The sequence below is a fragment of the Microcaecilia unicolor genome, chromosome 13 (assembly GCF_901765095.1).
Source record: "Microcaecilia unicolor chromosome 13, aMicUni1.1, whole genome shotgun sequence".
In the NCBI taxonomy this organism is placed as follows: domain Eukaryota; kingdom Metazoa; phylum Chordata; class Amphibia; order Gymnophiona; family Siphonopidae; genus Microcaecilia; species Microcaecilia unicolor.
In genome coordinates this window covers 89,360,338-89,376,470 of record NC_044043.1, presented here as the reverse complement: position 1 = coordinate 89,376,470, position 16,133 = coordinate 89,360,338, and the positions used below count along the sequence as shown (strand labels likewise).

The following is a 16,133-nucleotide window of genomic DNA, read 5'->3' as shown; positions in this document are numbered from 1 at the left end:
TCCATTTTTGTAATCATTACTTTTTAGTAATCATTTTCTTTACTTTTATTTTATTTTTTTAATGTCTGTTTCAAAATATATAGTGAACACACACACACAAAAAGAACCCTCTAAATATACATTAGGAGCCAGCACAGTGGTGGTGCTCTGTACCTGTGTAATTTCAGCTCAGGACCAACTTACCAGAGGCACAATCCTATCATCATATAATCTCCCTCCCTCCCCCCAAATAATGTATGTTTTTGGAAAGAGTAGGAAGAGGGATGAGATGAAGACTGGCAGAGTGCATGATGAGCATTTCTTCCCTGGTGAAAACTCCTCCCCCCACCTCATCCTGATAAAATGTATTCACTCACTTCCTCCACCTTACACCACCACACAAAGATGAAGCTCTCTCTATCTCTATCCCTGCACTTTCCCTCAATGTGCCTAGTATTCCTCAATTATTTCATTCTCTTCTGTGGCATGAAGACACCTTCTACCAAATACAGCCCTTTATCATCCTCCTCCCTGCAGCCCTTCTTCCTCCAACACTCTTCTTTCCATTCCTCTTCCCAATCATATTCCCTCATAATCAAGGTCAAAGCTACTGCCTCTGCCTAGGCCCCAAGATGCTTCTGTTGTCATTTTCTTCCCACGCCCTAACTGGTGCTTCCCTCCCTATTAAGCTGAAGATATCACCTCCTCCGAGTCCAAACTGACTGCCAGTTGAGAAAATTCACTCACTCCAAGTGAGATGATTATTGAAACCTTGAAAGGGAGTTTAAAAATCACCGAAAAAGGAATAAAAAAAACACACACCAAACAGACATAGGGTACTGGAAAGGTTCACATTTAATCAACTAAACAATGGCTGATGGCATCAGTTCATTTCACTGTGTAAACCCAACAAGAAATCTAGACTGCCCCTATTTGACTGCCCCTATTTGACTTACTGTACATTTGTCCTTTAGATTGTAAGCTCCTTGAGCAGGGACCGTCCTTCTATGTTAAACTGTACAGCACTGTGTAACCCTAGTAGCGCTTTAGAAATGTTAAGTAGTAGTAGTAGTAGATAAATACTGTTATAAGCTGAAATTTGGACTTACCTGTTAATTTCCTTTCTTGGGTCCTGCCAGAGCAGTCTAGATCAGTGTTTCCCCAAGTCTGATCCTGAAGTATCCCTTGCCAGTCAGGTTTTTAGTATATCCACAATGAGTTTGCATGAAAGATTTGCATATAAAGAAGGCAGTGTATGGAAATCAAATCCATGCATATTCATTGTAGAGATCTGAAAAACTGACTGGCAAGGGGTACTCCCTGACCAGACTTGGGAAACACTGGTTTAGATGACTGTTTTATGCTCCCCCAATCAGCAGATGAAGCTAGTGAAAAACAGCTCAGAGCTAACATCACTGCTCATATAGGGGGCTAGTGCTGTTTCTGCTTTCACCTCCCCTTTGTTAAAGAACTGAAGGCAATGTTTTCAGTCTCCAATTCAATCACCAAAGCCAAATCAAATCAAAATAATTCTTAAAAGATCAATATCTCCCCTATCTCCCCTTCTCTGGGTTCAATATGGTATATAATTGTTCAAAGTAAAATACCCACATCAAGCAAAAAGCAGGGTAAAATCAAATAAAAGTTATTCATATCAATCTAAGTGCTAACATTGTTAGGAAACAGTAATGTCTTAACCTTTAAAGAGTAAATAAAAGAGTTCCAGAGCTGAACTACCATAAATGCAAAAGTAGTATCAGCAAGTCTTAGGAATTGAACGTTTTAAAAACAAGGCAGTCGTAAAGTTAATGATCTCGTAATCAGGATGAAAAGCCAAATAAAGTAGTTCCAAAGTAAATCCATATATAATCTAAAAAACCCCAGACATGCCACTTTAAAATTATCTTGAATAGAAAGCCAGTATAATTTTATTAAACATGATGAAATATGGCTCAGTCCCTACTCTGGTGGACAATTCAATCCAATTTGACTCGGGGGGGGGGGGGGGGGGGCGGTGTCTGCATAGAAGCAGGCGCTGCGGCAGGTGGAGACCACCGATGTATGGTCACTCCCAGTGTGCAAAGGTCTCACAGCCATATGGACTGACACATCCAATGCAACACCCAATGCCAACACCGATGTTGAGGTTTCGGACCTAGCTCCAAACATCTTCTCTCTGAGCCTCTCTAGCCAACTTTTATACGAAGACAGAGAATACAGTTTGCAGGGGTATGATCAGGCCCCAAACACTGTAGACACCAATGGGTGCCCTTGCCAGAGATGGTCCTGTTGCACTGAGCACAGTGCTTGAAGCCACTGGAAACCTTCAATGACATGAAAGGAAAAACAGCCGTGGCCAAATCAAACAACTCAACAATTCTAAAAAAAAAAAAAAAAAAGGGGACAGCACCAGAAAAAAAGGGGAAAAACTCAACCGGAGCTTGGCAGGAGGAAACCACAATAGCTCTCAGGACTCATACACAAAGTGTAGACCCTCAAGACCTTCATGCCCACACCGAGGCTGAGATTCTCAATTCTCAGCGGCCATTTTGAATCTCGCCGAGACCGTCAGGCAGCATACAGGAGGACGGAGAGCAGCACGCTGGGCAGGAAAGAGGGGGCTGTTTCCTGCCCCGACGTCACTAGACCACCAGGGAAGATCGCGTGACGTGAGTAGGGAGAAATGATGACAGGGCCGGGGGGAGGGCGATCCTGAACTCGGACAAGACGCACCGGAGCACCTAGGTTTTAGAGGTGGGAAAAAGGAAAATTTTTTTTTTCCTATTTCCCTCCTCTAAAACCTAGGTGCGTCTTATAGTCCAAAAAATACGGTAATAATGCTAGACCTGCTTCTTATATCCTAATTCCTTGTGCTTACATTAATATTAGATCGGTAGCTAACAAGACTCATATCATCCATAACTGAATAGAGATTAATCAGCCTGATTGACTCTTTCTTACAGAAACTTGGCTCACCTATGAGGGAGATCCCTTAATCAAAGAAATCTGCCCACCAAGCTATAAAGCAATTGTTTTATGTAGAGAAGAAGAGGGGAGGAAGTACTGTCTTCATTTTAAAATATTTTCTTTTATACAGAAACTTTAGATTCATCCTTGTTCTTAGGAATTGGAAATTATAGCATGTCAGGTAAAATATAACACCTTAACTAGTTCTATAACCTGCATACTGTTTTATTCACCATCAGGTAAATAGTTATTTTATTTATTTTTTTGTTACATTTGTACCCTGCGCTTTCCCACTCATGGCAGGCTCAATGCGGCTTACATGGGGCAATGGAGGGTTAAGTGACTTGCCCAGAGTCACAAGGAGCTGCCTGTGCCTGAAGTGGGAATTGAACCCAGTTCCCCAGGACCAAAGTCCACCACTCTAACCACTAGGCCACTCAATGTGGCCGCGCAGGCTTCTGTTTCTGTGAGTCTGACGTCCTGCACGTATGTGCACAACGTCAGACTCACAGAAACAGAAGCCTGCGCAGCCTTCTACATGGAATGTTGCTAGTGGAATAGCAACATTCCATGTAGAATCTCCAATAGTAGCAAAATTCCATGTAGAATCTCCAATAGTATCTATTTTATTTTTGTTACATTTGTACCCTGCGCTTTCCCACTCATGGCAGGCTCAATGCGGCTTACATGGGGCAATGGAGGGTTAAGTGACTTGCCCAGAGTCACAAGGAGCTGCCTGTGCCTGAAGTGGGAATCGAACTCAATTCCTCAGGACCAAAGTCCACCACCCTAACCACTAGGCCACTCCTCCACTGTTGCTACTATTTGAGATTCTACATGGAATGTTGCTATTCCACTAGCAACATTCCATGTAGAAGTCGGCCCTTGCAGATCACCAATGTGGCCGCGCAGGCTTCTGCTTCTGTGAGTCTGACGTCCTGCACGTCAGACTCACAGGAACAGAAGCCTGCGCAGCCTTCTACATGGAATGTTGCTAGTGGAATAGCAACATTCCATGTAGAATCTCCAATAGTAGCAAAATTCCATGTAGAATCTCCAATAGTATCTATTTTATTTTTGTTACATTTGTACCCTGCGCTTTCCCACTCATGGCAGGCTCAATGCGGCTTACATGGGGCAATGGAGGGTTAAGTGACTTGCCCAGAGTCACAAGGAGCTGCCTGTGCCTGAAGTGGGAATCGAACTCAATTCCTCAGGACCAAAGTCCACCACCCTAACCACTAGGCCACTCCTCCACTGTTGCTACTATTTGAGATTCTACATGGAATGTTGCTATTCCACTAGCAACATTCCATGTAGAAGTCGGCCCTTGCAGATCACCAATGTGACCGCGCAGGCTTCTGCTTCTGTGAGTCTGACGTCCTGCACGTACGTGCAGGACGTCAGACTCACAGGAACAGAAGCCTGCGCAGCCTTCTACATGGAATGTTGCTAGTGGAATAGCAACATTCCATGTAGAATCTCCAATAGTAGCAAAATTCCATGTAGAATCTCCAATAGTATCTATTTTATTTTTGTTACATTTGTACCCTGCGCTTTCCCACTCATGGCAGGCTCAATGCGGCTTACATGGGGCAATGGAGGGTTAAGTGACTTGCCCAGAGTCACAAGGAGCATGATGAAACTGGGGGATCCGGCCTACCAAAGAGAGTAGATATCAGAGATGGAGGAGTTGGAGAGCCAGAGATCCAACAAGCTACTGTTTTGTCAGGGTTAAGAACAAGACGGTGAGTGTAGCCAGTTGGCGAGCTAAAGATTTGTTTCATGATTTTTTATTTCGGAATGCACTTCACTCGTCCTACAATTTAATATTAGAGGATATTAACTTACATTTGGAATGCACTGAAGACCCTATGATTGAAGATTTAGTCACGTTTTTGCAAACACTGAATTGTCAAATTCCTGGTCCTTATATTACACACAACATAGGACACCAATTGGACCTAGCAGCTTTTTCTAACTTGTCTCAAACTTCTACTAATATTTTTAAGAATACAATTCAATATCTTTACATAATAATATAACTGAAAGGCCATCAATATTTGCAAGGCCATCAATATTTTTTAAAACAGGGATGTTTGCTCAAAATTAAATACAGAGAAGACAAAAGTTTTATTCTCAATAACTCTTCTGCCCTTAATGTTACCAATATTATAATAAATCAAAAACAAAATCAATTTTTTTCAACTATAAAATTTGGGGTATATATTTAGATTCTAAGGGGCCCTTTCACTAAGCTGCGTAAGCGTCTTCGTGCACCCAACACGCACCAAAATGGAGTTACCACCCAGCTACTGTGTGGCTCTTGTGGCAATTTCATTTTTGGCGCACGTCCGAAAAAAATTTTTATTTTCGGACTTGTGTATTGGACGCATGCCAACTGGCATTTGACGCGCGTAGGTCATTACAGTTACCGTGTATGTTTTTACCACTAGGTCAATGGCTGGTGGTAAGGTCACAGACCCAAAATGGACGAATGGCAATTTTGATTTTGCTGAACTTCCATTTTTGACAAAAAAGTTTTAAAAAGGCCTTTTTTTTACTGGTGCGCTGAAAAATGGATTGACGCGCTCCCAAAACCTGTGCCTACGCTACCTCAAGCCATTTTTCAGCGCACCTTAGTAAAAAGAACCCTAAATTTTCTTTAAAACCACAAGTTAATATGTTGACTAAAAGGGCATTTATACTTATGCGTATGCGTAAGCTTTGTAAAATTATTTTGAGGAAAATCAATTTCATTTAATTGTGTAGGCTTTAGATTATTGCAATGTAATCTATGTGGGCTGCCCTTCCCAATTTTTGGGAAAAAAAAAACAAAAAAAAAACTACAAACAGTCCAAAATATAGCTTTACACTTGATTTATTCACTGAAAAAAATCTGACAGACTTTCAGTATTCTATGTTAAAACCCATTAGGGGGGCCTTTTACAAAGGCGCGTAGGTGCTATGCGCATCCAACGTGCATCAAATTGGCACTACCGCCCAGCTACCACGTGCCCCCGGCAGTAATTCCATTTTTAGCGCACGCCCAAAGCACACGGTAGAAAATATTTTCTACCACAGGGCGCTTACCTGGCGGTAATCGGCAGTTGGCGTGTGGTGGATGCTTACCGCCCGGTTAGAGTAAGCATGCGAAACCTTACTGCTAAGTCAATGGGTGGCGTTAAGGTCTCAGGCCGAAAATGGACACGTGCTGGTTTTCATTTTGCCGCATGTCCATTTTCCGGCACATTAAAGAAATTCCTTTTTTCCAGGTGCGCTCAGGAAATGGACCAGCGTGCGTCCAAAACACGCACCTACACCAGCACAGGCCAAGGTCACTTTTGGGTGCGCCTTAGTAAAAGGGTCCCTATAGAAGGTAATATTCAGGTTGGCACCTTATTATTTGATGAAACATTTCATTTTTGCAGTACCTACTAGAGGCCCCGCTTACTAAGCCGTGCTGTAGGTGCGCAAACTTTTTAGCGCATGCTAAAAATTAGAATGCACTAATGCTTGAGACACCCATAAGAATATAATGGGAGTCTATCATTAGCACAAGCTAATTTTTAGCACACGCTAAAAAGTTAGCATGCCTAGAGCATGGCTTAGTCAACAGGACCCTTGGTCTTTTAGGAATATTAATTTGTTTGCTTTTCCTTCCTCAAGGGGCAGGAAAAGACAACTGGAAAACTTGTTTTCTTTTCAGGCTGTAAAATGTCACAAGGAAATTTCTGGCAGGCTATTAACTGCTACTGACTATAGGAATTTTAGATGTCTAATCAAGACATACTCGTTTCAAAAATTTGTACTGGAGAAGGGTTAGATATGTTGTCACTGCAGGTCATCTTGTAAATTGGATTCTATCTATTGTATCGAGTTTATACACAATATATGCCGCACACGATATTCTGTAATTTCTGGACATAATTTATCTCTTCCTTTTATGAGATTATGTAACTCCTGGATACAGCCAGTTTTTCTCAGAGTGTTATCCACGCAGAACTGCGAGGTGTACTGCGTAATACAAGATAAATTATGTTAATGGTAGTAGGGTGCTATGCAGTAGTAATCGAAATGTGATCAAGTCTGTCATCACTGAAAGAAGACAGGAAAGTCTCCTTTTTTTTTTTTTAATTAGCAGGAAGTTAAGATAAAAGGACATTAGATAGTCAAAAACTTAAAAGAAGCAGTTGTCAGGGTAAAAAAATATGCATGCGACATGGACATAATTTAAAAGGATTATGGAAAACCAGATAAAACATATTCCACACATTGCTGCTACTACTACTTATCATTTCTATAGCGCTACCGGACGTACGCAGCGCTTCACACTTGAACATGGAGAGACAGTCCCTGCTCGATAGAGCTTACAATCTAATTATGACAGACAGACAGGACAAGTAAGGGATAAGGGTTAGGACATACAGGACATATCAGAGATAGGAGACAACTGAAGGGTTAGGTTTAGGAGTTAAAAGCAGCATCGAAGAGGTGGGTTTTTAGCTTAGATTTGAAGATGGCCAGAGATGAGGAAGTTTATTCCAGGCATACGGTGCAGCAAGATAGAAGGAACGGAGTCTGGAGTTAGCGGTGGAGGAGAAGGGTGCAGATAAGAGAGATCTGCCCAGTGAACGGAGTTCCCGAGGAGGAATGTAGGGAGAGATGAGAGTGGAGAGGTACTGAGGAGCTGCAGAGTGAATGCACTTATAGGCCAATAAGAGGAGTTTGAACTGTATGCGGAAACGGATAGGAAGCCAGTGAAGTGACTTGAGGAGAGGGCTAATATGAGCATAACGACACTGGCGGAATATTAGTCATGCAGCAGAATTTGAAAGTAAGTCAAACAATGGCATGAGTGATTTAATGGTAAGAGGCAGTAAAAATCAAAGTGCAACTGAGAAAATAGAAAGCAAAGCCTAATGAAGAAAATAAGAATTAGCACAAGCACTGGGAAAAAAATAAATGTAAAAAAAGTAACAAGGCAGGCCAAGACAGACTTTGAAAAGAAGCTTGCTAAAAATTTCTTCAAGACCATCCAAAGCAAAAGGCTTGTGAGGGAGTCAGTTGAACTGCTGAATGACCAAGGGGTGAAAAGGAACAGAGGAACTGAACAAATTCTTTGCCTTGTTCTTTATCAAGGAAGATTTTTTGTTTTAATATATTTACCAATCAACAGGTGATAGTCTTATCCTGAGATGAAGTATAATGGTTAAACAATGAGGCTACCAATTCTCTACTGCTGGCCAAAGGATATTATGACGACAGTGGCTACCAAATAATGGTTTGAGGAAGGGATATAGCACTGTATTCCAAAAGAATGAAGAGTTTAGCAAAACACTATCATGATTTTCTTATCATACACACATACAATCAAAATACCTCTTTCACACACTTTAAAATTCAATCAACCAGTTAAACTATTGAACTTATTGAAGAAATACAAGGATACTATGGGTCAGAAAACATACTACTCCTTCTGGTAACATAACAGAGCAACATAACTTGGCTGTGGCTTAGCATTTACCTAAACGTAACTGGGCAAAACCATCTTTCCAGAGGAGACTGCAATTCTTGGCACATAATAGCAGAAGACATTAAAGTAAACTGGAAAATACTGGAGGCCTGCACAATAAGCCTTTGTTTAGAGTTGGATGACAGAGTAAGCAGGTAGGACTCGCACAGAGAGAAATTTAAAAAAAAAAAAAAAAAAAAAAAACCCACACACTATTTTCACACTAAGCTAGTTAACTGAGCTGTTAGGGCTGATCCAATCTTAGTTTCACCCTACTGCCTGATGGACCTGTAACCTTGCTTTTCCAAAGGAAATCAGCAGGGATAGCAAAACTATAAATCCATGCAGGGAGTATGGTAGAACCAGGACTTGCCCTGCAAACTGGAGTCGGTTGGCAATGCTATGTTTGGCATTTGCTATTTAGTTTAACACCGACATAATAAAAGTAAACTAGAATGTTATTAAATCCCTTGTGCATGCCAGTACATTAGGTAGGGCACTCTTATGGAAGAAATACCGAAAACCAGAAATAGGCCACAGGGCTTGTGTTTTCGAGATCAATTCTCTGAAACGCAATGATTTTTAACAATGATTAAAACAATGAGAATCAATCTATAAGCCACATGACTAGAGGACAATACAGTTGGTAGACAAGTGCAAAAGCAGAAAATCTTTATTAACAAATGTTCTGATGGTGATGAAAACCCAAACATATTTAGCACATTAATGATAAAGGGATGGGATAACTTGCATATGAGGAAAGGCTGAAACGGCTAGGGCTCTTCAGCTTGGAGAAAAGATAGCTGAGGGAAGATATGATAGAGGTCTATAATATACTGAGTGGAACGGGTAGATGTGAATTGCTTCTTTACTCTTTCCAAACATACTAGGACTATGGGGCTTGCAATGAAGCTACAAAGTAGTAAATTTAAAACAAATCAGAGAAAATATTTCTTCACTCAATGTGTAATTAAACTCTGGAATTTGTTGCCAGAGAATGTGGTAAAGGCGGTTAGCTCAGCAGGGTTTAAAAAGGGGTTGGATAGCTTCCTAAAAGAAAAGTCCATATGCCATTATTAAAATGGGAAAATCTACTGCTTATTTCTAGGATAAGCAGCATAAAATGTATTGGGATCTTGCCAGGTACTTATGACCTGGATTGGCCACTGTTGGAGACAGGATACTGGGCTTGACAGACCTTCAGTCTGTCCTATTATGGCAACACTTATGTACTTATCAAGCGGAGTAAAAGAATACAAATATGCAAAATATCAAGTCAGTTCTGAACATAATATTTGAAAATCATCTACAGTAAAGAAAGCAGTTGCAAGAACTAGGACTATGTAGTCATCCATCAATGCATGTCCTTGTGTGCTCAAGGTTGGATTATAAAGACTTATCAATTTTAGGGGCACTTTTACTAAGTTGCACTATAAAGTGGCCTGCGCTATGACTAGCACATGGGTTTCCTGCACAATGAGGTCACTTTTAGCACAGCTATAAAATGGCCACATTTTCCATTTTAGCAATAATGGCCATTTTCCCATTAGCTTGTGAGCCCTTAACTACACCCATTTTCTAGAAGTTAAGGGCTCAAATACCAACTACACACTAATCAGTTAGCGTGGAGCAATGTAGCTGCGCACACCTACTCTATACCTTCAAATGTCCCCAGTGCTAAACACTGAAGCACCTCGATATTCAGACCATGGGAGATAGGGAGGCTGTCTCCCACAGTTAACGCTAAACCCGGATATTCAATGCCAGTCCATTTCCCGTGACCGGCATTGAATATTCAGTTTAACTTTGGCTGGTCCAATTTTAACCAGCTATGTTGATATTCAGCGCTGGCTGCTTAAAGTGAGACTGGCCAAAGTTATTCCACCTATTGTAAACTTGGCTGCTCTCACTTCAAAAATCAGCAGATAGCAAGTCATATCACTCGATATAACTGGCTATCTTTAAGCCACTAAACAGTGATATTTAGTGCAAAATAACTAGCTATCCATCATTGAATATTGCCAGTGTAATAGGACAGGACACCGGGAACCCCTCTTGAAGCCGGGGGAGCCAGAACTACCCTACCCAGAATCCAGCAGGGGAAGGGGGTGGGACCCAAAACCCGGATCGGATTCCAGGAGCTGGCACCAGCAGCAGCAGTGAGGAGAATGGAGAGGCAGTAGTTACCAGGAGGGGGCGCATGAACCAAGGGAATCAGTTTCCCTGGCTTAAGAATCAGTACAAAATTTCTGCCACCTGTGAGAAGGAGAGGGCTGCTTTACTGGAGGCTTTGAAGAGAAGAGGGGCAGAGGAAAGGGAGAGAGAGGAGAGAAAGGACATGGAATGGAAAGTGAGTGAGACCGATCTACCTGCTTTTATACCCAGTGGGGAGGAACGCATGGAGGTGGAGGGGTCCAGATAAGAGACTTTGGTCTAGAGAGAAGAGCAGTGGGTGGGAGGCCACAGGGTTGTTTGTTGCTGTGCAGAGGGAGGAGCACTGCTCTGGCAGGGAACCTCAAAGATTGGAGTTTCCTGGTTGGGGCGGAAAAGGCAGAATTGAACTGGTACTGCTGAGAACTAAAGCTACTGAAATCACTGGAGGTAAAAGTGTTTATTTCGGAGGGAAGGAGGAGAAGCCTATCCGTTGCCCACGGGGTACAAAGGACTCCTGAAGTACTGGGACTGTTTCTTTGGGGTTTTGAGACTGGGGGAGGGGGTTACCTAAACTTGCTCATGTGCTGTGGATGTGGACTACAATAAAAGGGATTCTTCCCTCAACTGGCATTGGAGAGGTGTTTACTTTGCGGTGACTGAGAGTGGAGTGCTAAGCCCGGGACGGTGGCCCAGCCCTACCGGCGAGGGAGGAAGTTTACACTGGATAGCCACTTAAGTGCCATATTAGCGGCCATTTTCATTTGAATATCAGACGGTTATTTTTTAGTGCTTGAAAAGCACAAGCAAATGCCAAAACTACCGCAGGATGCTTGAATGCGCCCCATAGTAGTGGATTTTATCCTGCGGCAAGCACCGCAGCTTAGTAAAAGGGCCCCTTAATGAGCTATTTCCACTTAAAGAACATTGGCCAGAAATCATAGCCTGATCTCTTCCTTTCCCTTCCATTCAAAAGCTCTCTTTTCTTGTCAAATGAAATTATTTGCTATATATTTAACGTTTTCTAGAAAATTCTGTATTTTTCTCTTTTCCAGTCCCTGCCATCCTCTGTCCTATAGAGACACTGTTCCCACCTACCATACTGAATTGACACTTTACGGGAAATCACATATTCTGAGCACATGGCTGCTCTTAAACTTTATTTCATCTGAACACAGAAGAATCTAAGTGGAGACCCAAAGTTCTAAGTTGCTGATATCACAAGAGAATGCCCTAACTGCATAAGCTGGAAAATTCCTGCTAAAATGCATGAAATTCTCTACGCAAGATCTGAGTTTACAAATTAAATATTTTGGAAGTGGATGTAAGCAGGACGTATAGGTGGATGAGTCTGAGCGAATGAGTGAGTATATATATGCAAGTCATCCCCTTCTATATATCTCACCTTCCCCTCTCTTACCTTTTGTTCCCTTCCTTCCCCTCCCCTCTGACAAGTGTCTCTTCAGTCAGCAGAGGAGGGCAACCCTGCAGGCCTGTGGATTTTCCAGAGCTACCAGATATACCTTCCTTTCCTGTGCCAGTGTGGGCTGGGAATCCCATCAGCATTCCAGCCTTTCCCCGCGAGTCTCTAGTAAGGCATGAGAACCCTGCCAACACTTCATGGTACTCATCCCCCAAGCTTCAGGGTCAAGACCTTTTAGTTTCAGTCTAAAACTAAAAAAAAAAATTTCATGCATACTAACAGATCCTCAACAACAGGTGCTCTTGATGGAGCATAAAAGGGCCTAAAAATGAAAAGCAATGGAGGATAATCCACATGACAAGTTTGGTAAATGTAGCAAATAAAATAAAAACCCAAGAATATAGCCAACTTCAAACAAATATAAAATATACTGAAAAGGCCAAACTAACAAACAGGATAGGCCTGAAATAACTATAAAAAAAGAAAGCATTAAGAAAATTTGTGGTAGCACTCTACGTTTTGTCTCATTATGAAAGTATATGAAGTTAAGAGGGAATAGGCTTAGAAGTAATCTAAGAAAGTATTATTTCACGGAAAGGGTGGTGGGAGCGTGGAATGGCCTCCCGGTGGAGGTTGTGGAGTCAAGGACTGTGTCAGAATTAAAGAAGGCATTGGATAAGCACGTGGGATTCACTTAGGAAAAGGAAGAGTTAGGAGTTACAGAGGATGGGAAGACTGGATGGGCCATTTGGCCTTTATCTGTCGTCATGTTTCTATGTGTATTTCAGTGGTGTAGCCAAGGGTGGGCCTGGGTGGGCCCAGGCCCAACCAGTAGCAGCACACCTATGATGTGGCTGGAAGGGATGCCCAAGTCCCACCAGCTGAAAACTCCCAACAGCTGTCCCTCCTACGTACCTTGTAAACAGCAGCGAGAAGCAACTGATACATACTGCTTGCACCGGCCCCACAGCCTTCTCTCTGATGTATTCCCACCTATGTGGAAACAGGAAGTTGCATCAGGGAAGGCTGTGGGGCCAACATGAGCAGTGTGTATTAGTTGCTTCTCACTGCCAGTGAAAATCAATTTAAAAGGTATGCGGGGGAGGGGGGATGTTTGAGAGACCATAAGGCATGCAAGAGAGAGAGAAAAAATCACTTGTGAGACAGAGCAGAGTTCTTCTGCCCACCCATCTTGGGCCCAGGCCCACCCAAAATTGGGTGTCTGGCTACGCCCCTGGTGTATTTCCAGGATTTTAGAAGTAATCTTAAATATGGTAGCTCTAGAGATCCAAGATGGCGACGGTATAGGAAGCGTCAACAGACACGCTCCTAAGGCAGACCGACTATCGCTGGAACGAGCACCTTACCCCCTCCATGTGATGGGAAAAAGGCGAGGAAAAATTCGGGAGGCTCCCCTTGCCCTGAGTGGAACTCCTCAGCTCAAACAGACGACGTTGGATAGCTTTACTGCAGTGCCTGTTTCCATGTCGGCTTCTACTCCCTCTGCTCGAGTCAGCGTTTCGTTGCTGAACAGCAGTGGAGACGGGGCTTCCCTGAGCCCTGTTGTACGTGTGGCACCTCCTCAACCCGGAAGGGAAAACCTCCTGCTGAGCCGATACCTCGGACCGAAATGGTAAACAGAGTGATCAGGGAGGGAGCCTGCGGGAGAGAAGAGCTGGAGCAGACAGCCAGAGAGATTTAGAAATAACAACAATTCAACCAGTTTTGTCTAAAACTGTGAGTATCTTGGAGCAGGCTGTGAAAGCCCCCCAACCGGCTGTTTTATTGGGAGAGATAGTAAAACCTGCCGTAGTGACCTTAGAGTCACTCTGGGACTTGACTTTTACCACTCGGAATGCTTTACAAACTTTAATTTCTCAAAATACAGAGACAATTAAAGCACTATCAGAGACTGCATTGAACCAACTACAAATTAATCTTTCTCAAACCTCCGAAGTAAAAAAAACTGACTGAAAAAATTGAAAAATTGGAACTTTTCGAAAAGGCTTCATTTAAGGAGAGAAATTTTTCCTTTAGGCGTTTGGAATATCTGGAAAATCAAGCTAAAAGACTGTCTCTTCGTTTTTTAAATTTTCCTAGATCACCTTTAATTTCACCAGTCCAAATGCTTAAAAAATATTTAGTAGAGATACTAGGAATGCAGGAGACATCTTTGCCGCCCATAACTAGAGCATTTTACCTTCAATTAGATGTTAAATCATCTGAAAATGTACCTTTACAGGGGGCAATGAATTTAACTGCATTCCTGGAAACATCTCTTGAAGTAATTACACAGAGAACTACACTGCTTGCAACGTTTGCGTTAGAAATGGATAGAGATGCAGTTCTCAAACTAACTCTAAGGCATTTAGATTCTGAGTTTATGGGTTCAAAGATAAGGGTCTTTCCAAATCTTTCCAGGGAAACGCAGAGGAGGCGTAAGAGGTTCCTACTGCTGCGGGCTAGAACAGTAGCAGTGGGAGCGGACTTCCTTCTGCGGTTTCCCTGTGTTTGTAGAGTAAAATTTCAATCAAAGCAATATCAATTCTTTGACCCAAAGCAGTTAGAAGAATTTCTAATTAGCAAAGAAGAGGTTAGTGTACAAGTCTAATCCCATATGTACCACTGTATAGCAGGCTAGAGTTAACCTTCCTTAGTTAATTTGTGATGTATCTGTTTAAATAAGCAGGATAATTTTATTTCCTTATCTTGGATCACTATTTACTGTAATATTGTGGACGATAGTAAGAAGAAAATTTCGACATTAGATGTAAGGTTACATGTGAATTACTTTTTCTTTTTGTGTATTGACACTCAAAAATGAATTATGTTTGTTAAAAGCTATAAATAAAGAGTTAAAAAAAGAAGTAATCTTAAATATAAGACTCACCTGATTCATTTTGAATTCCTCTTGTATTCTGTAAAGAGGCAACCAAATAACACTCCTTCAATTACATGAGCTCTAAAAAGAAAAAAAAAAAAAAAAAAGAGTTCAGAGATTAAAAAGCCTACAGGGAATTTGAGTTGCCCAAACGGACTAGAAAAAAAAAACAACACTCTGCTATTGGTATCCTTGGGTCATGAACACGATATACATTTGCCAAAATTTTATTACAGTACACTGGATGATTACCAAACGGTCCTTATTGCTAGCAAAGGAAACAATCATTTAAAAAATGAAGCATGTGTAAATTGGATCATAATAATACACACATTGTATTTACATATCTTTCTGCGTTCAGCAAAGTTCAGGTCTTGCATAATCTCCCAGCTGAATTCTCAAGATAGTTGTGAAGCAGCACAGACGGAAAAATACAACAAAATTAATTAAGCCCTCCTACAGTATTAATGCAGTGTCATTCAAAGGGTGGTCTTCTAGTCTGCTAAGCTGTTGCCTTTTCTATTAAACCAGATCGTCTTTATTATCTCCTCTTTATATTCTCTACTCATAGTAACATATAGTAACATAGTAGATGACGGCAGAAAAAGACCTGCACAGTCCATCCAGTCTGCCCAACAAGACAACTCATGTGTGCTACTTTTGTGTATACCCTACTTTGATTTGTACCTGTGCTCTTCAGGGCACAGACCGTATAAGTCTGCCCAGCACTATCCCCGTCTCCCAACCACTGGCTCTGGCACAGACCGTACAAGTCTGCCCAGCACTATCCCCGCCTCCCAACCACCAGTCCCGCTTCCCACCACCGGCTCTGGCACAGACCGTATAAGTCTTCCCAGCACTATCCCCACCTCCCTACCACCAGCCCCGCCTCCCAACCACTGGCTCTGGCACAGACCGTACAAGTCTGCCCAGCACTATCCCCGCCTCCCAACCACCAGTCCCGCTTCCCACCACTGGCTCTGGCACAGACCGTATAAGTCTTCCCAGCACTATCCCCCTTTTCATAATAAAACATACATTACTGTAAGCTTGACTACAGCTTTACTTTTAGCTTAACTTGTTTAAACCCTATTCTGTAACTATAGAAATGAACTCCTGCTACAACACTAATAAATAACTTTACCCCCCCCCCCCCCCCCCCCCCCCCCGTTTACAAAGTCACGCTAGCAGCTGCCGGTACGCTAACGCCGACACAG

The 16,133-nt window shown here is 42.2% G+C and overlaps 1 protein-coding gene across 4 annotated transcripts in view; it reads right to left on the bottom strand.

The window, feature by feature from the left end:
• PRDM2 (PR/SET domain 2) overlaps positions 1–16,133 on the bottom strand; it is a 108,117-nt gene that overhangs the window by 69,903 nt on the left and 22,081 nt on the right. For all 4 annotated transcript variants that reach the window (XM_030222057.1, XM_030222059.1, XM_030222058.1 and 1 more), the window contains exon 2: positions 14,926–14,997. In XM_030222057.1, coding sequence (XP_030077917.1) covers positions 14,926–14,934 — 9 coding nt within the window. In that variant the 5' untranslated portion in view covers positions 14,935–14,997. The remainder of the gene's footprint in view (positions 1–14,925; positions 14,998–16,133) is intronic.